Raw genomic sequence first — 24,424 nt, forward strand, 5'->3', positions numbered from 1 at the left:
AAAACATTTTGTTCCTACGACAGGAGCTAGAGGGATTCAATGGCACTTTGTCCAATCTTAACCCTATAAAGCATCTCCAGCAATCAATTCAAATAAGATCTGCTAAATCATTGTGTGAAAACAATACAAACCAACAAAATTGCACCAGTAAGTTTACTCAAATTAAAATGACCAAACTACAAGCTGTTATTACTTTATGTTATCCAAACAAAAACACTGCAAGTTTAATATACCTTACAATTTCACCTTCACTTCCTTATAAAAATAATCCATTTATTCTTTCTAATTCATGTATTTCATAGTTATAGCACATAAGTAATACATCTTAAACCAGATTCTCCGCAGGGCGCAGCTTTATACGACCGCAGAGGTTGAACCCTGAACGGTTGGGGCAAGTATGGACACAACATTCAAGCTGGATACAGCTCTAAATTTGGATTGTGATTAAATAGTTGACACAGCATAGGTTTCTGACACAGAATGAATGTGGTCTAATGAACTTAAATTTTTTTTTTTGCCTTTGAGCAATTCACTTTGCTGTTGAATATTAATCCTCTCAAAAAAATGTTTGAAGAAATTTTCCTTTTATTTATGAAATCTGAAATGAGAAAAATTTAACACCCCCCCCCCCCCCCCCTTTTTCACATCCCCCTTTCCCTTTTTCCAAAACTGATCTCAATTCAAATTTCTAATGGAGTTTGCAACAATAACAACTCATTTAAATACATCATAAAATATTAAAATGTAACAAAAGGTGCTTGTTATCACTGAATGGTAAAGATTGTTTTAATTTATCAGTTGGTAGTAAAAGTGAATATACATTGTATATTGTATAAAACAATGATTTAAGTTGACTCAACTACTATTCTGGACAAAGAAAGATAACTCCAATCAATTGAAAATTTCTTGCTATTGCAAAATATTGTGCATTTAGATATTTCTGGCGATTGTGCAATACTGTGCAATTGAAAATATTTGCTATTGCACAATACTGTGCAATTGAAGATTTTTTGCTATTGCGCAATACTGAGCAATTGAAAATTTCTTGCTATTGCACAATACTGTGCAATTGAAGATTTCTTGCTATTGCTGAATACTGTGCAATTGAAAATTTCTTGCTATTGCACAATACTTAATATAATAATTTTGGATCCTGATTTGAACCAACTTGAAAACTGGGCCCATAAACAAAAATCTAAGTACATGTTTAGATTCAGCATATCAAAAAAGCCCAAGAATTCAATTTTTGTTAAAATCAAATTTAGTTTCATTTTGGACCCTTTGGACTTTAATGTAGACCAATTTGGAAACGGGACCAAAAATTAAGAATCTACATACACAGTTAGATTTGGCATATCAAAGAACCCCAATTATTCAATTTTTGATGAAATCCAACAAAGTTTAATTTTGGACCCCAATTTGGACCAACTTGAAAACTGGGCCAATAATCAAAAATCTAAGTACATTTTTAGATTCAACATATTAAAGAACCCCAAGGATTCAATTTTTGTTAAAATCAAACGAAGTTTAATTTTGGACCCTTTGGACCTTAATGTAGACCAATTTGAAAACGGGACCAAAAATTAAGAATCTACATACACAGTTAGATTTAGCATATCAAAGAACCCCAATTATTCAATTTTTGATGAAATCAAACAATGTTCAATTTTGGACCCTTTTGGGCCCCTTATTCCTAAACTGTTGGGACCAAAACTCCCAAAATCAAACCCAACCTCCCTTTTATGGTCATAAACCTTGTGTTTAAATTTCATAGATTTCTATTTACTTATACTAAAGTTATTGTGCGAAAACCAAGAATAATGCTTATTTGGGCTCTTTTATGGCCCCTAATTCCTAAACTGTTGGAACCAAAACTCCCAAAATCAATCTCAACCTTCCTTTTGTGGTCATAAACCTTGTGTCAAAATTTCATAGATTTCTTTTCACTTAAACTAAGGTTATAGTGCGAAAACCAAGAAAATGCTTATTTGGGCCCTTTTTGGCCCCTAATTCCTAAAATGTTGGGACCAAAACTCCCAAAATCAATCCCAACCTTCCTTTTGTGGTCATAAACCATGTGTCAAAATTTCATCGATTTCTATTCACTTTTACTAAAGTTAGAGTGCGAAAACTAAAAGTATTCGGACGACGACGACGCAGGACGACGACGACGCCAACGTGATAGCAATATACGACGAAAAATTAAAAATTTTGCGGTCGTATAACTAGAGGCTCTCAAGAGCCTGTATCGCTCACCTGATTCTACTTGGGTTTTTGAAATCATATGAAAAAATATAAAATTTGGCTAAAAGTGACAACACAACCTCATTGATAAGGAAAGGAACATGTTTAATTTCATTCAAAAGTCCCCCACTGGCGGCCATCTTGGATGGCGGATCGGCTACAAAGTAACAACACTTGGTCAGCACCTCATAAGGAACATTCATGTCATGTTTGGTTTTATTCCATTCAGTGGTTCTTTAAAAGAAGTCATTTGTATGCATTTCCCATAGGGTCCTATGTTAAACTAAGTCCCCTGCTGGCGGCCATCTTGGATGATGGATCTGCTACAAAGTAACAACACTTGGTCAGCACCTCATAAGGAACATTCATGCAATGTTTAGTTTTATTCCATTCAGTGGTTCTCTAAAAGAAGTCATTTGTATGCATTTCCAATAGGGTCCTATGTTAAACTAAGTCCCTGCTGGCGGCCATCTTGGATAATGGATCGGCTACAAAGTAACAACACTTGGTCAGCACCACATTAGGAACATTCATGCCATGTTTGATTTCATTCCATTCAGTGGTTCTCTAAAAGAAGTCATTTGTATGCATTTCCCATAGGGTCCTATGTTAAACTAAGTCCCATGCTGGCGGCCATCTTGGATGATGGATGGGCTACAAAGAAACAACACATGGTCAGCACGGCATAAGGAACATTCGTGCAATGTTTGGTTTCATTCCATTCAGTTGTTCTCTAAAAGAAGTCACTTGTATGCATTTCCCATAGGGTCCTATGTTAAACTAAGTCCCCCGCTGGCGTCCATCTTGGATAATGGATCGGCTACAAAGTAACAACACTTGGTCAGCACCACATTAGGAACATTCATGCCATGTTTGAGTTCATTCCATTCAGTGGTTCTCTAAAAGAAGTCATTTGTATGCATTTCCCACAGGGTCCTACGTTAAACTAAGTTCCCGGCTGGCGGCCATCTTGGATGATGGATCGGCAACAAAGTAACAACACTTGGTCAGCACCTCATAAGGAACATTCATGCCATGTTTGGTTTCATTCCATTCAGTGGTTCTCTAGAGGAAGTCATTTGTATGCATTTCCCATAGGGTACTATGTTAAACTAAGTCCCCCGCTGGCGGCCATCTTGGATGATGGATCGGCAACAAAGTAACAACACTTGGTCAGCACCTCATAAGGAACATTCATGCCATGTTTGGTTTCATTCAATTCAGTGGTTCTCTAAAAGAAGTCATTTGTATGCATTTCCCATAGGGTCCTATGTTAAACTAAGTCCCCTGCTGGCGGCCATCTTGGATGATGGATCGGCTACAAAGTAACAACACTTGGTCAGCACCCCATAAGGAACATTCATGCTATGTTTGGTTTTATTCCATTCAGTGGTTCTCTAAAAGAAGTCATTTGTATGCATTTCCCATAGGGTCCTATGTTAAACTAAGTCCCCGGCTAGCAGCCATCTTGGATGATGGATCGGCAACAAAGTAACAACACTTGGTCAGTACCTCATAAGGAACATTCATGCCATGTTTGGTTTCATTCCATTAAGTGGTTCTCTAAAAGAAGTCATTTGTATGCATTTCCCATAGGGTCCTATGTTAAACTAAGTCCCCCGCTGGCGGCCATCTTGGATGATGGATCGGCTACAAAGTAACAACACTTGGTCAGCACCTCATAAGGAACATTCATGCCATGTTTGGTTCCATTCCATTCAGTGGTTCTCTAGAAGAAGTTCAAAATGTAAATTGTTAACGACGACGACGACGGACGACGGACGACGACGGACGACGGACGACGACGACGGACGACGGACGCCAAGTGGTGAGAAAAGCTCACTTGGCCCTTCGGGCCAGGTGAGCTAAAAAGTAGGATTTTGGATATTTAAACAACTACTTTCATGTACATATGAGTCCATGTGATTTTTTAATATCTAAAGGTCATATCTCAATATTTGTTTTAAATATATGAATAAGCCAAGGCAGAATGCATCACTAATGAGAAACAAGATGAGATGCAGAATAAAATGCATGTTCAAGTCGAAGTGATTGTAAGCATCCAGGTCTTTGTACAAAAAGAGATAAGTACCATGCCTAACTTAGCATCACCAATCTAATTATACAGTTTTGATGAAGTGCTGCTTAATATTAAGAAATGTTAAATAATTTGATTTTAAGAATGTGTACTTTATAAATTTGTTTTACACTGATGACAAATTATATTAAATTAGGCAAGTAATCTCCCCTGATTTTGACTTCAAAAAGTGCATTCTATAGAATAACTTTAACAAATGTTAAGAATTAGGAAACAGACAATGTACATCTTTATGCCAAAGGCATTTCTCATCATTTATCAAAAATAGTTGATGGGGATGGTTCATGAAATTTTTTGAACTATGAATCATTCACTTCCTGATCCAAGTCAGGAATATGATAGTTGTTGTCCGTTCATTTTTTGCTGTGTTTTGTTATTTGATTTTGCCATGTGATTAGGGACTTTCCAATCGAATTTTCCTCGGAGTTCAGTATTTTTGTGATTTTACTTTTTATCCATAGTTTTACTTCTGTACTCCATCAAGTCAAGAAAAAAAGAATATTAGTTAACAAAACAAACAATATAAATATATCATTAAATCAATCAATTAATAGGAATCAATATTAATGTAATTGCGTTAGAATTAGCAGTGTGTATTTCTTTATCATAAAATAATAAGTAGATGTGGTATGATTGCCAAAGGGAGACAACTATCCATAAAAGTTGAAATGAAGTGATAGTAAGCAATTAACCTTCAACAATGCCAAAAATCTCATAACCTAAAGTCCGCTCCAACTCTGGTATTAAAAAATACAAAAGGCAAGTGTTGTTAACAAAGCAATCAAAATTATAGTGTTTTCACTCTGCAAGATTTCTACCTGTGAATATGTTAATGAAAAGTATCTAAATGGATATCAAAATACACACACAGCAATGTAAAGCAAGTTAGTGGACCATAAATGTTTGAGCAAATGCCGAAGTCACACTGCAATCAATATTATTCAATAAATTTTTCCTGATCTGACATGACCTCACACATTCACATAGATATGGACCTTTTATTCTTAAAAGATGAGTTTTCTATGATTCATTATTCACAAGTGTTCGAACAAAATAGTATTTCAAAGGATGTAATGTTTAGTTTACTTAATGGTTTGTTAATACTTGGCTCACATTTAAATTTGGCCTACAAAGCCTTCTTATTACTCAATATATTTAAAATATTATATTCTACGCCATGCCCAATCAGGTCAAATCAATGAATTAATACAAACAGCATTATTAATAGTAGTTCAATAGCATGCTCATAAATTAGAGCCCCACATATATTAATAGATTTTTATATGTGAGCACTTTTACTTTATGAATATTTCACTGAACTCTTGGGCAGTTATTTAAACATATCAGCTTTACCTTTTCTCCTGGAGACCTCTTGTTCTTGTACAAAATCTATGCATTTAAATAATGTCTTATTACACTAATATAATGTCTGCTAGTCAATTAAATAATGTGCGAACAATTCATCTTGCAATTGGTTGGTTTATAAAATATACAAGTTTTGAGGGGAGAATGTAAAACTTTCCATCAAAATGAAAAGATTTATGTGTTCTATCTAATAATAAGACTTTTTTTATTACAGAACCTTTTTTGTATGATTTTAACTTTGTCATACAAGGGAAGATCATTTTGTATATCTTACTTTTATAAAGGAATGTGTAGTTTCATTTACTTTTTTTTGTTATCACACAAAATTGTTTTTTCAGTGTAAAATCTTGAAAAATCTGACAATTTTGAACAACCTGTAGCTAGAAATAAAAATCTGTGACCCATACTTTTATCAAGATTTCAAAAAAAATAATCATGATAAAATACATTTTGGTAAATTATTAAAATAATTCCAGCAATTTTTATCAAGACCCTGATCAACCTTGATAAAACAAACAAATAATTCAAAAAAATGTAAAATAAATTAAAATTTCTACATAAAGTTGGTTCATTCCACCACCGGAAAATAAGTCATGCATTTCATTCCAAAAAATCAAAAAAAAGAATTAGTAGAAACTAACAATGTGTGGACTCAGAGAAGAAAAGGAAGACCTTTGTTGACACTAAAACAGGGGAGTATGCTATAAAAGGCTTGACAAGAGACCAGATTTAGAGAGTGGCATTATTTTAAAATCTGTCTCCATAAAAGAAGTTCCTGCAGAGCTATACCCAGGTACTTATGTATGATTATTGAAATATATGACAGTGAATAACCATTAATTAAACAATTTTTAAAATTCACAAGTATTACTTTTTTAAATTGAACTCGAATAAGCTTAAAATAAACCCACTTTTTTGTTATATTTTTGATCTGATAAGAATGTTAATCAAAAGAAGTGTTCCTAACAAGGAAAAGAGCAGAGATGCTGTATTTTAGGCATTCTATCAGAAGATTCAAATATTTTAGTGTACTTACTTCCCTTTAGCTGATACAATATCAGGGAGATATGGTAACTTCTTCAGACGTATAATACTGTCAAAAAATGATGGCTGTAACTTGTTTGACACAGCATTGGCTATTAATACAGAAACCTAAAACAGAAAATAGATAATCACAACATTATGTTTTAATACAGACAGCTGATTACACCAACTGAAATCTAAATAAAAGAAAGGCACTTGAAAACAGAAAATATGTTGGTTTTGATTTTCAATTTCTAATTTAATTAAAACAACATTTACTTTATATGGCCATTATGTGTTAGAATATAAAAGCATTTTGCAAACAGGAAGTTAATGTGTGATGAATATAAAAATGCATTGCAAGGTATAGCATGCTCAAACGAAGCTTGCCACCCTATTTCAGGAAGTTCAGATTTGCAGTTCCTGGCAAAAATTCAATGAAAATTATATTGGACTTAAAAACATAATAAGATTTTTCACTATATCCCTTTCTTAACCCTTTCGCCGATGAGTCCCGGTTTACCGGGATTCACGCTTCAGACAGCTGACGATGAGTCCCGTTTTACCGGGATCGGAATACCTCTTTTATATTTCCCGCTCAAAACAGTGCAAACATGAATTATCTTTCTTTGATGAATACCCGGATGAAAGTGTAAACATGGCGCTTCCGTTTGTTGAAAACCTTGTCAAAATCAGACGAAATCTACAGAATTTACGAGAATTTGAAATGAGGGAACATTTTTTTTGAAAGAATATGGAAGAATTGAAGCCAAACTAGTATACTTTTTTGACATAAAATGTCGTTTTATATACAAAACACTTGGAATGGACATTGTTCAGTGTGAGGAATTTGTACAGCCTCATAAAATTTTTCAAAATTTTGCCGTTTTGGGTTAAAAAATTACGATTTGGGGTCTTAGAGCAGAATTTTGAGAATTTCACCTAGATAATGCCGAAAATTTGAAAATTTGAATATTTTATGAAGAAAAAATTATCAAAACATGAACAAAACTGTGAACATGGTGTTAGTGAATGAAATAAATACACAAATAACTATAAACAAGTTTTTATTGACATTTATTATGAAGGTCTCCCACTTGAGTAATAGTAGCCAGGGAAGCCATCGTCTCAGAGTAGCTTCTGTCTGGGCAGCAATCGGTGAAAGGGTTAAGAACAGAGTATAATAATACTTCCAAAAAATATGACTGATTTGACCTGTAATTTTTATATTCTATCTCAATTATATAGGGTTTTATCTATTAATGTGAAAAAACGGGGAGTAAAATACTTACAACAACAGGAAGAACATGACTGATTTGACCTGTCAGTTCAAATACTATCACAGATGTAGATATGGTTCTCGTCACACTACCTGCTAAAGAAGCTGCTCCTGTTATAGCATAACCTCCTGGTACAATTTTATGTACCAGTCCAGCAGCAGCTAAACCTAGAGGGAACCAGGCTGCCATGGCTTCTCCAATCAATCTACCAAAACCTGCTCCTGTAAAATATACAATTCAAATCATAACAGTGAAATATATATTGCTTATCTTTTCTTTCTATTTTTGCTTGCTTTATTTTTACTTTTTACTCCAATTGACTGCAGAATGTTCATTTCTGTCATAATTACAGCGGATTCCATTGAGTGTGTAGCCAAAGGTAATATATTTGGTTAGCTTGCCTGTTAGCTGAACCATGAAGTCATGGTTAGCTTAGGTAAACTACCCTACTTTAAGAATAGACTAGTCCAATAGAAAACTAATCGATCTGTCTGTTGGACTATGCTATTTCGAAAGAAGGGTAGTATACCTGACCTAATAATGACTTCACGGTTCAGCTAACAAGCAAGCTAACCAAAGATATATCCTTTCACTACACACTCAATGGAATCCGCTGTAAAGTTTTCAAAATGTAAACTATGCAAATATTTAAAAGTCAATAGACCATGACTGAGGAGGCACTGTTTAATAATCTCAATGAAAATGAGCTATGCTAATACATGTACAAAAACAACTGCATACCAAATAGCACCGACGTAACATAAGTGGTTTCCTTCACAGGGATCTTATCGCATTATTAAGGTGGTACCTAACACTACAGGGAGATAACTCTGTAAAGTCAGCTAAACGTTTTAATTACGTTGTGTTGTAAAGGGAATGTTAAGCTTCTCAATGATCAAAATTGGTGTTTGTCAAACTGCTATATAACCAGTGTAATTTTTCTGACAAAATGGTTGGTTCAAAATTTTTGAAATTTTTATATTTTTGTTAGAGGGTCAAAGTAAATACATTGTCCAAATTTTATGAAAACTAAACGAGCCAAATTAATTTTAGTGAAAGTGTTGGGTACCACCTTAAACAAATTATTGACACTGCTGCTTACTACAAAAGCACATACAACTCTTGACTCTGCAATTCGTCATGGCAAGAAGAAAAAAAATCTCTTTTAGATAAACAATGTTTACATCTTTCAAAGTAAGTTTATAGTTTGTTTCAGGAAGTTACCTACCAACCATAAACACAGGTACAAACACACCAGCAGGTATAGGCAGAGTATTACATATAGCACCAAACAAAAACTGAAAGTAAAACAAATATAGGTCACAGTGACATAAGTTACATTACAACAAGTCAGCAAACACACTGCAAATTTAATGAAACACATAAAGAAAGAAGCTGTAAAAAAATCATCAACTGTTTGTAGCTACAACAAAAATATCATACAGCTACTAATTTTCATGCAAATTCTACTTTAATGCAATGCTATAGTTCTGTAACAAGAACTCTGGAATCCACGCAAATTATACTGTTTACCTTCATGAAGTTTTATAATCTAAGGTGCTTCCTATCTTTTGAAGCTTAACTTTTCCTAATAAAAAAAATATTTTAAATTTGTTCTCATTGAAGGAATAAGGGTAGGATGAAAACCTTACTTGGCATAACAACATTATGCATTTAAGTATTATAATAATACAGTATCAAAACAATATGTTAAGCTTTCATTTATCACTTCGATAAAATTAATTTAATCATTTCATGATGCAATGCATATACTGTAATTTCAGAAATAATTGCCAGGTTTTTATTATTCCAAATAATGTGACTGGATGCGTATCTTAATAATAGAAATGACCACTGAAATTGGATACATATGACTGTAGGAAGCTTTTCCGGAAAGCACAATAATTAATCTGGCATTTTTAACCATTCTTCAAAAATCATAATAATAAATGCAAGCAATAATTTCTGAATTTACAGTATTATCATACCCGTAGCCAAGGGGGGTTCGGGGGGTTCGGACGACCCCCCCCCTTGAAATCAAATAAGCACTGTTAAAGTCAACGTTTTGTTCAAATTGTGACTGTTAAAGTTGAGTTCATGAGTCCAACGAACCCCCCCATTGAAATTCCTGGCTACGGGCCTGATTATAAGCAAACAGTTTTACACTTTCACACAATTATCAACAAAAAAAAGCTAGTTACACAGGTCTCAGTAGGATGCCTTTGTGTGTGTTGGCAACCAGAGAATCAGAAAGGGTTAATTCTGTATACTTACATGCATGATTATAAACAATACAAGAGTAACATAGACATTAGTGTCAGGATGTATCCAATGACTTAAGATCTTCTCATCCTCAAGGTCATCTGCTTGACCTATTGTCCATGTTATGTTACTAAATAATTCGTTGATGGCCTGCTTATTGGTCAACTGAAATTATAAAACAAAAAGCATGTACAATATGCAAAAAGAACAGGTTTTTTTTTACATAATTCAATCAGTCTTAATTCAAAAGCATACCTTGTTACAACATAATGCTACAATAAAAAGTAAAGATGTAAATATATTGTCACTATTGCATGACAGAGGAACATTACCATTTCATTTTACTGCAATATGTCTGTTTCGAGTCAAAGAACCTAAGTGTAAGAGCTTGTTAATGTATTTTTTTATGCCTATCTAAACAAGGTTGATTTTCTTAATTTTATTTTTTTTCTTCTAAATTTTACTTTTTTTCTTTTCTATAAAAAAAACTTCACCAATATATTTTTCAGAAGTTTGAGACTTCATAATTGTTTTCCTGGAGTTTTAAAGACTTTAATGTTGTTTTTGGGGGCTTTTGAATTTTGAATTATGTTTTAATTGTTTGTTCTGACATACTGATTTTTTTTTTTAAAGATTTTCATGTGACAACCAATCAAGAACCAAGAAGACTTACCATACCAGCGAAGAACTGGCCAAAACCTGGAGGGAATGTTAGAGATGATATAACAAAGGCAACCATTCCCGGGTAAATGAAACGACTGAAAATAAAAATATTGATAACATAAACACACAATTTTTACCATCATAAGCATGTTCTAATGAGCAAAAAAATCACCCCCATAAACCTCTAAAAACTACAGTGAAAAACAAGTCTGCATATTATCAGTCTTAAAATCACTAATCATGTCAATTATATTCTTCAAATTAATTCAACCAATGAAATCAGGTACATACAATTACTATTACTTTAAGAAACAAATGTTTTTTTGTGAGTGCTGAAAATCTTTGATGAAATTTTAATTAACTTTCTTTTGTTCTTATGATATATATTTTAATCAGAATCGATTTGAGCCACTACATAAAAAAAGAAAAAGAAGATACTTAACAAACAATCAATTATTTTTACATTTCAGTTAACTTTTGATGATGTGCAATAATAAATTCTAATGCAATTAGTCTGTAATGAAAAAAATTTATTGAACGTTGACAAATATTTTTAAGGATTAAGCCACCATTTTGAATACCAATGTTTTTTCTCACTAAATAAACAAGAAAGTAACATATTGAGCCTGAAAATCTTCTTTTTGTCAACATTGAAATCAACGTGAAGTGTACGAAAGGTATAAATACATCTAGTGTTTATGTTTGACATCGTGAGTATACATATGACGTCACATTGTTTAGAGGGGGGGGGGTGTCGGAGGGGTCCTGATCCTGAAATCCGGGTTTAAAAGCGTGAAATCCTGAGGTCCCAAATTTCAAAAAAAATAAATCCTGATATCTCAAATTTCAAAAAAAGAAATCCCAGATCCAGAAAGGGTCAATCCCGAAATTCCGAGCTTAAAAACATCCGATCCCAACGTCCCGAAAAAAGTCCTGCTGCCCTCTTAAGATGATCAAGACGTTCCAACAGGTTTGCAGACTTTTTTCATTTTTGTCATTTTAAGCCAAAATATTTATTAAATGGAATTTATCTTAATATGCTGCATAAGGAAGAAGATGAATGTATTGTATTTTAAGCTTGACCTTTGTATAACTTGATTCTAACATAAACCAGTTACACACGGCTATATAAACTCAATTAAGGACAGTAAAATCTATGTTTTACAAAGGCCAAGCTAAAGGCACAATATAATTTTCTCCTTATTCATACAGTATTTTAAACTCTGAATTTAAAATATATGGAAAACATCCATACCCTGTACGTGTTTTCAAGAAAATTTTAAAACGAAAAAAGAAAGGAAGCTTGCATAACTCACCATTGACACATATTTAACATTGTCTGTCACATCAAAGCAAATTTAAGTTAAAAACAAAATTCTTAACCTGTACAAAAGCAAAAAATTGGGACTTAATTTAAAAACATTATAAACAAAAGGAAGTAAAGAAGATAACAATAATACCAAAAACACCAAAAATGAAAAAAAATTGATATTTCTATAAAAGTAGGATTTTTTAAAATCATAAACCAGATCCATTAATGGTCATAAGGTCTAAATTTACAACATACCAGTGCAATGGAACAGTGCTATATGTCTCATAACTGTGATGAAGTGTGTTTGGAAAAATAATAACATAGGTAGAGACACATGTTTATCACATGCATCTCTTAGGTATAAACTGTCCACAAACAAGAATCAGTCCATAGAACACAGATGCCCCACTTGTGCTATCATTTTCTTTGTTCAGTAGACCATGAAATTGGGGTCAAAACGCTATAAAATATAAGACTTAGCCAAGTATTTAAATCAAACTAGTTAGTACCATCAGAGGTAATTATGCATTGATCAAACAGGAAATTTACCAGGACCTAGAAATTACTTCAACTCATCAGAGTTTTTGACACAACTGAGTTTGACGTAACAAGTTTCAACTGTAATTTTCTTTTCATTCATCTATTCTTTTTCTTCTTTTGTAAAACATTTTTTGTGCACACAACGACTGCTAGAATTAATGGCACTTACTTTTTCTGTAAAAAGTTTGTAAGTCGTCTTCTTTTTCTTGTAAACAAAATAATTTTTCTATGTAACAATATAAATAAGGCACCAGCAAACCCACATATCACTCTGCAATATATAAAATATTTTAAAACCTTAATAAAATAAGATTTTATCTGAATAATAATTTTGTAATTATAATAGTAAGTATAATAGATAAATTTAGAAAGTGTGAAATTTACAATATAAACTAAATATTGCCTATAAATTCCTCAATAAATCCTTGAAACATTTTGAAGATAAACTAGCTTGGCCTGTCAAATGACTGGAGCCTGTAATTCAGTGGTTGTCATTTGGTGCTATCTATCATTTATTGTCTTTACACAAAAAGGCTGTTAGTTTTTTTTGTTTTGTTTTTTAAATTGTTTTACATTTGTCATTTCAGGGCCTTTTATAGCATGATATGCAGTACGGGTTTTGCTCATTTTTAAAGGCCTCACAGTCATATTTAGTTGCTTACCATCTACGTCATTTAGTCTATGGTGGATCGGTGTCTCATTTGCAATCATACCACATCTTCTTATTTTTATATAATTAGTCTTGCAAGCCTCAAATTGAAATAGTTATCAATAAACATTTAATGTATCTTACCCTATAAAACTGTATGCCAGCAGTTCTAAGGCATCAAATGGGTACTCTGTTCTTAAATTTGTTTTGAATAAGGCTGTGATAGTTTCTGCAAGTAAAAAATACAGTTAAATAACAACAAGAAGTTGGAAACCTTATAGTGTTGTAAAGAATACCCCATTATTAAATAATTCCTAGCATCAGAATACTTGAATTTGGCGTTTGACAGATCTGAAAAGTATTCACAAGTTACAACTCATCTGTGCCTTTAATGCAGTGTTGAATATAGTCATTCGGTTCTTTATCTATTCCGCTAATAAGATGACAGTATTTTTTTCTTTCAAATGATAAAATCAAACTATCTGAAAACATGAAGATAATGTTTGACTGATCCAAAAATAGAAATATAAGTTGGAAAAACTAATGGACAAGGTGATAGGAAAATTTTAATTCCCTTTATAAATCTATTGCTTTAAATCCTTTGGAAGAAATAATTGCAAAAAATAAAAAATTGAAAAGTGAGATTACCTTCAACAATCCCAAAACAATATAAAATAGTATGTAAATTGATCCTAGAATAATACAGTTATTATGTGACATGTGAAAAAATAGCCTAAAATCAAATGATTAAATTGCAAATTCTTGAATAAAAAAAATCGAATTTTATTTCAACAATGAAAGGATTACTACTGTGTAAAGATTCAAGTAAATCAACCCAAGCATAGTTGAGATAGTGACATATGAAAAATTGGATTAAATCTGACAATTTAGATCTCATGACATGAAAAATTGGATTAAATCTGACAATTTAGATCTCATGACATGAAAAATTGGATTAAATCTGACAATTTAGATCTCATGACATGAAAAATTGGATTAAATCTGACAATTTAGATCTCATGACATATGAAAAATTGGATTAAATCTGACAATTTAAATCTCATTACTCTGGAACAACAAACCAAAAATATTTCAACAGCAAAAAGGAGATTTACTCTAGCATTTGACCAAAGTGCAGTTAGATGGACAGTTGTACAAAAATATACCATAATACCTCCTAGCTATGGAGCCAATCTTAAGTATAGACATACCTTCATGTTGGAACCAGATTGCCAGCAATCTGAATGTAATAGCCCCGCATACTGCTGCAAAAAATCCTCTCCAATAATTCCTCACTGCAAAGTAGGTCGCTGTGACCTCAATACTAAATAATACTCCTAAAAAGTCAAATATTTCACATTTAACATGGAACACTATGCATGATTTACCCATAAATCAGTTGTATAGGATTTTTACGTGCAAGATGTGTTGCTTTCAAGTTAGAGGGTGAACAATGCATTATGTTTATTAGGCATATGTCCACAATTTCTATAGTAATTCTACAAAATGCAGTATTAATCATGCTGAATAACCAACATTTCTATCTTACATCTGTAATTGACATTTTAACTTATATGTTGCACTTTGCTGGCTTATAGTATATTAAACTATTGGTGTTTAACACTACCTTCAGTAAAATTGAGGCTCATAGTACTGTATATGACTTTAAAGCATCTTCAAGCCTTAATTTATTATGTTAATTCAGACATTTCTGTGCCTTTACTAGGACAAATTCTCATAGCTATTTGCATCACATTAACACATAGTGTTTTTTATTTTATACAATGTTTGGAATCTACACTCACACGTACATTTTTCGACCTTGCAGAACAAGTTTAAATGATGTCTGAGTACTATTACCAAAATCTATCATTATATCACACAAGATAAAATTATTCTTGATGTAATGGAAGTGTAATGTTAATTATGGAAGCAATTCATTTATTTATACTTTATTGTTGCATCAAGGTATTACTTTGCATGGAAGGAAAAGATGCAATACAGAGTCAAAAAGAATAACTATTACAAAATTTACCTCCAATAGGAGCAGCAAAAGTGCCAGCAACCCCCACAGCACAGGCAGCGGCTAACATTTCTGTTCTTCTGGATTCATTCTAAAATAGACAAAATAGATAACTTGGATGAGTGAATCTCTTCTCAACTTATTTGTATAGTTTGTTCTTATATTGTACTATTACGCAACTGTCCCAGGTTATGGGGAGGGTTGGTGCACCTTTAAACTAGCTTAACCCCACCACATTTTGTATGTGTCTGTCCTAGGTCAGGAGCCTGTAACTCAGTGGTTGTCGTTTATTGCTGTATATCATATTTGTTTTGATTTATTATTTTGTACATATATAGCAGGCTGTTATTTTTCTTGTTTGGTTTGATTTACATTTACATTTTGGAGCCTTTTATAGCTAACAATGGGGAATGGGTTTTACTCATTGTTGAAGGCTGTACAGTGAACTATAGATGTTAATTTTAGTATCATCTGGTCTCTTATGGAGAGTTGTGTCATTGGCAATCATACCACAACTTCTTTTTTTTATTCTATAATGAAGAAGTTAGTCATTCATGTCATCATGTTCGATGTACATTTTGACATGGTAAGGGGTTAGATTCTTTTAGATATCTTTACTTTGAGCACTCAAGACAAATATCATCACTCTCTATCAGAAGCGTAGCTAGGTATCAAATCAACTGTAGGCACAAATCGGCAGGGGGTCCGGGGGCCGCTCAAGGCCCCCATCAGGTCAAGGGCAGAGCCCTGGTAGGCGGTTCAGGGGGATGAAGCCCCCCGACGGAAAACGGTTTTCAGCATTTTAATATGTGTTCTGGAACAACAAGACTTATGATAAATTCAAATCGAAGTATCGCATTCATACTCTGTGCTGCTTTGTCATCGTTGTCGTCTTTAAGTGAATCGAGGGCAGAGACAACAACTTCAAATGCTGTTCGAAATGTATACAGCGAATCTGCCTGGCTTGACCAACGAGTTTTACACAGTGTTCTTAACTTTGTTCAACGTTCTAGTAGTTCTTGAACGTTTTCATCTTTGAGCGATAGTGATTACTTGATAGCACCCGCTGAATGTAAGTAAGGTCTTAATCAATATACTGCTTCCCTATATAATACAGGTATCCTCAAGTAATTACGCAACAAGTTTACGATGTCATAGACGCAGGACGGACTACGATATTTTAGTTTTGTACACAAAATTATGCAACTAAAAGACCCGATATCTGGGTAAGGGGGGTGGTGTTGTGTACATGATGATGTATTACTTGTCGGAGAAGCTTCAGTCTTAGATGATTCTCCACTATCGTCAGTTGCAGTCCTAGTCTGACAATTTGGACTCTCTTCTTTATCTTTCTTTCGTTTCGAACAAACAACAAATGTATCCATGTTGAAATTCTGTTTACCTATGCACTAGTTATCGTACTTCACCAGGATACTCGTATCGGGATTCGAATATGGGTGGGTCATGTATAAATAATAATACGCATTAGAATTAAAATTTTTAATTTTTTAAATATTTGTTTTCCAAAGGGGGTATAATCGGCAAATTTATGTATAGGCATGAACCTTAGGTAGCTACACCCCTGCCTATGATAAAATGAGAACAGAGAATGACTTTAAAGAATTCATTTTAATAGGAAAAATTGCTATGTTTAGCTGACCAATAACACATTTTAAAACATCAGTTGCTTTCGTTTAATGAAGCATAAAAATACCAGAAAAATAGGTTGTACAAAATTTGACATTTCCATAAAATACTGATTTCTTAACAGATTTTTTTCAAATTTATTAATTCATGCAGAAATGTTCATTTGGATAATAAATCAAATCTGAGGGATACGATTGCCATTGTTTCATTGACACATATATGCATGTAGCTGCATGATATTATTTTCAAAACTAATTCAAATGACAAACAGACATGTAAAATAGTTACAAAATAGCCAAACCCGGATAAAAGTGTATGAACAATGTAATTAGGTCTATTGTGTTTTATTTTTGTACTATCAATACCAAGTTTACTTTCCAGGCTTTCCACAGCAGTCACTGACTGACTCAGAGTGAGAGATGTCAGAGAAGGTATTTTATTTCACTCATTGGTTATTATATTTTATTAAGTGTCTGTTCAATAGCGATGCGCCGACGTATAGTCATCAATTTGCTGATGGATCGTCGTATGATGTAGATGTAGATTTCAATTCGTATCTTATCACCTTTTTTCCTACGTTAATTCTAGGAGGAACCCCATTCCTAACTCTTTAAATATTTAATTTCCTTTGGGTCAGTCATCATGGCTCCTTTCCGTACACATTTATCGGTTTAAATTGCATTCGTTTTCCATATAATACGACGTTTATTGACAGAACGAGCTTATACTCGACGTCTTGTTTATGGTGAGCACTATTTCGGAACTAGTGAGGCCGGCAACTACATGAATATTCATACAAGCCTCTGTAGTTGACGGACCTCACTGTTTGTAATTACAACAAATGGAAGTTTTTAACGACCTTGACTGGCTGTACAGCCCTTGCACGGTCGGTGTTTGTATATAGTAATCTCGCTTGTTTATATTCAACCACTGGACGTTAAGCAACCAACAATCAATCAATCAATGTTTATATTCAGAATTCACGGAAGTTACTGTCGGAAGGGAGACAACTCGAAACGATAATATGGAAGACTCCATTTCACCTGAAGGGGTGTTCTACGATGTGGAATATATTTATTTTAATCTAAATGATGCATATGATTTAAAGTTATGCAACAACAATAACCCTCAATAGCAGACATACATAGAAAAGATTCCATGAGTTATAAATTAATTAATTGAGTGGGGAATCCAGAGCTACCATTCAATCTAAAACCCCTTAAAGTCAAGAAAACTATACGCATGCGCATAATTTTCAAAACAAAACCCTGGAGCAAGAACGTATATTAAATGTTTATTAAACGACCTAGATGGTTCTCTATATCTTTATGGAAGTACAATCTCAAATATCAGTTTCATAACGGTAACATATAAGAAAAACTCCACTTCAGTTCTTATATGACAGAAATAGATTTATCGGTATTCAGAGAACTCTTGCATTTTATCAAAACTGGGAATTCCCTCTGAAGTGTTTCTAAATTTATAACTACACTAAATATAAATACTGCTTAATTCTGATTTTCCGTGTTGTTAAAAACACGCATCGAAGTCAAGGGAATTATCAAACATGAAGATTATGAAAAGAACATTACAGGAAAGTTGATTAAGTTCAATCCCTTTGTTTGTTTTTACCTTTTAAAGCAGGACAATCATAAGAATCTGAGATGTTCCTTTATGTTTAGAATAAAACGATTGACGTGAGGGAAATTGCTCTGAGCCGCCGGTATAAGTCTACAGATTGCTTGAAAGCAATCGTATCCCAAAAAATGGTGTTGCATTGAAATAAACTTACTTGATAAACCCCTTTAAATGATGAAAGTTTCCCCAACAAGGTTGCTACAATACTGGCTATATGTACAAATGGACCCTGTAATACAAAAACATATATGTATAGAAATTGGTTAAAATAGATTTAACAAATGAGGTTAAGCAGTCATAGTTGAAAATTTTGTTAAGTTTTGATGTGTGATTACAAACTGGAAGCTGTATAGAGCCTGTGTCCAACAATTGAATAGACATCTAATTTTCATCTTAACCCCTTTCAGTCTATCTAATTCTGTTCATTTTCCATTTTTATTAATTAAAAGTCTGCAAACAAGATTTCAGCTGTCCAGTCAAGGAGTTTCTATTCTTAGGTTCTAACTATTTTGTTTACACTCTAAATCTATTTTTGGCAGTTGCAATTGAATTCAGGAAATATTGAATTTCTGTGGTTTTTTCCAAACAAATTAAAGAAAGGTAATTTTTCATAAATAAGTTCTTGTATGATATTTGAAACAGTATGCATGTTTGATACATTGGTAAACTTTAAATAATTTTGTCGAAATAAAACAGATGAAGAAATTTACAACAGTTTAAATAATTTGACTGAGTTGGACAAGATATCTTTTTTGAAATAAATATGCTAAAAGTAAAAATTACATCTGGTTACTTATAAAATTTCATTCTACTTGTTTTAAACTGTTTAAGGTTGCAAACATAAACTGGATTCAAACCCATTGTTCTTTTTTCTGTCTGACTCACTCTACTCAGTTCTTTATAAAATGGATAATCACGGTTTAAGGTGTTTGTTTATGTAACTGCATGGTCTTTTACCTCAGTTTCAACAAGTTCCAAATTAACACAAGATTCATATTAGGCAGGCCAATATTTTTCTTACCTCTTTCCCTAAAGTTAAAGTACTTCCTAATGAAGCACAAAGTCCTACAACTTTGGCAACAAGTGTTTTAAATGTTAAAAATTCTTTGAGAACAACTCCACGTAAAATAGTCTTCATTTCTGGTATACCAGATCCTATAAAAAAAGAAGAGAGAAAGGTTATAAAATAAGGAGATAGGGTATGATTGCCAATGAGACAAATATCCCCCAAAATTCAAATGAAGTAGATCAGAGGCGGATTGAGAGGGGGGCCAAGCGTGGGAAAATTGAATTGAGCCGATTACATGGGGACTCACTGATGCCTGACTGGGGCAAGACCGTCTCTTAAGGAGTCCGTACCCCCACCCTTTATGAAAATTTCTGGATCTGCAACTATAGAAAAAATCCTTTTAGAAATGGGAATTATCAAACTCTTGTCAAAATCTGTATTGGATGGTATCAGATAATTTCAATGCTATTTTCAAGTTGTATGATATGACACTGAAGAGTTAATATTATTCTTGCTATACCAAGTTTCGAGTTTTCTTGGATATAGGTTAACCATGAACTACTTTGTTCAAATACGTACAATTATCTATACACTTGTTTGAAGACTGATTGTAAAACAGTGAAATCAATTGTCCATGAAAAAAACTATTTATCATCAATCAACAAAAATGAATGATTCCACAGTAAAATATATCGATGAGAATATATTGTATTTATCTGTCTTAATAAAACTGGTGTATTAAAATAAACACAATGTACTTATCAGTAGTTAATTTTAGTGTTATAGTATTTGTGACTTTTTAATGGTCTAACTTTTTATGCTCTGTCTAACTTTGTTAAGAAATCAAAAGGTGAATATCCTCCGAGATGTTAACCTTACATAATGTCTCATAAGAAGATTTCTTATGCCCTAAGTGACCCATATTATCGATTCTTAAGTAGAAATAAGAAGATGTGGTAAGAGTGCCAATGAGACAAATTTCCATCTAAGAATACAATGTGTAAAAAGCAAACAATTATATCTCAAAGAACTGCCTTTAATACAGAGCCTTAATTCACACCAAACAGCAAGCTATAAAGGGCCCCAAAATGACTAGTGTAAAACAATTCAAACAGGAAAACCAACAGTCTAACCTATATAAAACTAGAGGCTCTTAAGAGCCTGTGTCGGTCACCTTGGTCTATGTGCATATTAAACAAAGGACACCGATGGATTCATGACAAAATTGTGTTTTGGTGAAAGTGATGTGTTTTTCTCTATCTATAATAAACTTGGCCCATTAGTTACAGAGGAAAATATTTTGTAAAAATTTTAAAAAAATTACACCAAATTAATGAAAATTGATAAAAATTGACTATAAAGGGCAATAATAATAACTCCTTAAGGGGTCAACTGACCATTTTTGTCATGTTGACTTATTTGTAGATCTTACTTTGCTGAACATTATTGCTGTTTACAGTTTATCTCTATCTATAATAATATTCAAATTAATAACCAAAAACGGCAAAATTTCCATAAAATTACCAATTCAGGGGCAGCAACCCAAAAAGTAGTTGTCCAATTCATCTGAGAATTTCAGGGCAGATAGATCTTCACTTAATTAACATTTTTACCCCAATGTCAGATTTGCTCTTAATGCTTTGGTTTCAGAGTTATAAGCCAAAATCTACATTTTACCCCTATGTTCTATTTTTAGCCATGGTGGCCATCTTGGTTGGTTGGCCATGTCACGGGACACATTTTTTAAACTAGTTACCCCAATGATGATTGTGACAAAAGTTTGGTTAAATTTGGCCCAGTAGTTTCAGAGGAGAAGATTTTTGTAAAAGTTTTGGACGACGGAGATGACGGACAACGACAGACGCCGGACGCCAAGTGATGATAAAAGCTCACTTGGCCCTTTGGGCCAGGTGAGCTAAAATAGAAATGAGACAAACTTATGAACCACATCATCATACAACAGCCTCTGAACAACAATTGTTTAGGTAATTTTATCTCAATTCGTTATAGTTTTGCCTATTGCCCATTTGTTGCTTTTCTTTATTTTGTTTGTCCATTATTCTCCATCCTGAAAATAATGCATCGGAAGGGAAGTGCAACAAGTAAATAGTCATCAAAATAATGATTCAATTACATTAGTGACTCAAAAGTACATGCACCGTGCTCCATTTATCACTATATAAATTTGACATTATCAAAATCTATTTGCAACTACAAAGAAAATGGCAAAGTCATGTAATCTTCTGACTGAACCAGAAACAGGATGAAGATCTTAACAAAGTAAATGAATTTCAAATGTTTAACATAGAAATGTCCAAAGAGACGATTTATGAAAGACATTGTAAGACATTTAACATGATAGTTATAACTATGAACCTGTCATCTTACACCTTATAAAAACAATTAATCCTTACTTTATAAAATAACCTTCTGGCAAGTACATGAAAACTGATTTTAGTATATATGTTTTTTGTCGTTAAGGCCATTTCATATCTATTTTATATTCAACATCTTCTTGAAAACCATTGGAAAGAAAGAAGACAATTGATTGGTTTTTAATGCCACTTTCAGCACTATTGTGGTATTTTGTGGCAGATTGGTTTTTAATGCCACTTTCAGCATTATTGTGGTATTTTATGGCAGATTGGTTTTTAATGCCACTTTCAGCACTATTGTGGTATTTTGTGGCAGATTGGTTTTTAATGCCACTTTCAGCACTATTGTGGTATTTTGTGGCAGATTGGTTTTTAATGCCACTTTCAGCACTATTGTGGTATTTTGTGACAGTCACTTTTATTGGTGGAGGAAGCCGAAACCAAGAGAAAACCATTACCTTCAGTAGGTAAACTGACAAACCTAGTCAATTAAGATAAGAGTCGAGTGCACCTACATAAGCAGGATTAGAACTCACAACCTTAAGGTTGACTGGCTAGCAAAAAAAGTAGTTGAACTACTTAGACCACTGGGCCACCAATGCCATGAAAATTAATTGAAGAGTTAGACAATAACATTTGGTCCGAGTACACAGTTATCGTCCTTTGATTTTCGTTGTCCACGAATATAGTCCTTAGTGTGGACAGTGTGTTACTTGCCAATTTTTGTTATACCCCTTCCAAATTTATTTCTCCATGTTTTATGCCTCATATAGCAAGTTGGGGGGGGGGGGGGGGGGGGGGGGGGGGTGAAATGACACTGTAAAAAAAATTGGGTCATAAATATTAATGTAAAGTAGTGATTAGGTCCAGCTGAAAAAGGTCCAAAATTAGCACTTCGGAAGCTGTCATAAGATTTCAAGACCCCCTTAACATAAAATTGTCCATATTTTGAGTTAGAGCTGATGAAGTTTTGATATAATTTGTCCCAAAAGTAGTACAACACACTGTCAAAATATTATTGAGAAAGCGCAGGTGGGATTTTTTAAATTTTTATTTATTGTCTAAAAGAAATGCACTACGAAATAACTGTGTACTCGGACCATTTTAGGGATCATGCTTTAGCAATAATAGTTGAAGTCTAAGTACAAGAAAATTGTAATATGTCATCGCGATTTGTAAAATAATTTCAGTGTTTCTCCAACTCCAATCATAATGCTTTTCTTTATAGAGGGATTATTGTTCCAAAAATAAATTATTTAAAATTTACAAGTTTCAAAACAAATTGTTTGTTGACTTTTTAAAATATTTTCTGAATTCTATAAGAATTGCTGATAATAAACACGGAATAATATTGAATGGCCTAACATTAAATGATATTTGAGATGCTGTTTAATGTACATGTGATGTAAAAAAAAGTCTTACAAGTGCTTGAATACTAAATTATTTAAAGTACATGTTTTATAGATGTGCTATTCAACATGATTTTTTTTTATCCATTTTATCACATATGATCAGTGGTTTTTGAACCAAAAAAAATAAGGAAGGGACATGTAGCAAGTGTATGGCTTGAGCAAAATACTGTAATAAATAATTTTATCAATTTATTTTCTTTTTATATTTTTGTAAGAAGTTCTTATTAACCTTGATTTGATTTTTATTGGAATATTGTTCCATCAGTGACTTGTTAAATGCATTCATCTGTAAAGACAACATATTGTCAATGCACATACTTTTCAAATACAGTAGAAAAATCAATATACTACTAAATTTCAGCTTAGAAATACATTTCCTGTTAGAGTCATGTTATTGACTTCATCAGAAAAAAACTCAAGAATTATAATAAAATCTTCTGAATATCTGTACTCCAAAAAAAAGCATAAATCAACCTTATTTCATTCAGAAATAACTAATCATACAAAATTACAGTAAAACCTATAAGGTCAAACCCCTATAGACTGAGGACTATGATTACATTACACAGGATCAATTGGTAACAAGAGTATGTGTCTATAGGACATCAAGCCCAGCTCATAATTTTGTATTTCCATGTTCAGTGAACCACAAAATATGGGTCAAACCTTTTTTTTAAATTCACAACACAACAAACTAGCTATTATATTATTTAGGGTCTTGGTGCAGTAGTAAAGAATAGAGAATAGTGGACGAAAATTTAAAGAAAAGAGAAAAATGGGTCAAAAAAAAAAAGAATAATGGGGTCCTAAAATATATAGATTACAAAATTGAGGACACTCCCTTCCAGACCCTCATGAACATGTGTACTTGAGTTAAAAGTTGA

The 24,424-nt window shown here is 32.9% G+C and overlaps 1 protein-coding gene across 1 annotated transcript in view; it reads right to left on the reverse strand.

The window, feature by feature from the left end:
* Positions 1–24,424, reverse strand: part of LOC139500813 (chloride channel protein 2-like) — a gene marked incomplete in the record, with an annotated part of 75,661 nt that overhangs the window by 25,386 nt on the left and 25,851 nt on the right. Inside the window, 12 exon segments of the mRNA XM_071289682.1 lie at positions 5,696–5,731; positions 6,744–6,859; positions 8,023–8,231; positions 9,239–9,308; positions 10,285–10,437; positions 10,946–11,030; positions 12,957–13,058; positions 13,581–13,665; positions 14,648–14,773; positions 15,472–15,550; positions 18,899–18,973; positions 19,766–19,899. Coding sequence (XP_071145783.1) covers positions 5,696–5,731; positions 6,744–6,859; positions 8,023–8,231; positions 9,239–9,308; positions 10,285–10,437; positions 10,946–11,030; positions 12,957–13,058; positions 13,581–13,665; positions 14,648–14,773; positions 15,472–15,550; positions 18,899–18,973; positions 19,766–19,899 — 1,270 coding nt within the window.

Source organism: Mytilus edulis, chromosome 13 (assembly GCF_963676685.1).
Source record: "Mytilus edulis chromosome 13, xbMytEdul2.2, whole genome shotgun sequence".
Classification (NCBI taxonomy): domain Eukaryota; kingdom Metazoa; phylum Mollusca; class Bivalvia; order Mytilida; family Mytilidae; genus Mytilus; species Mytilus edulis.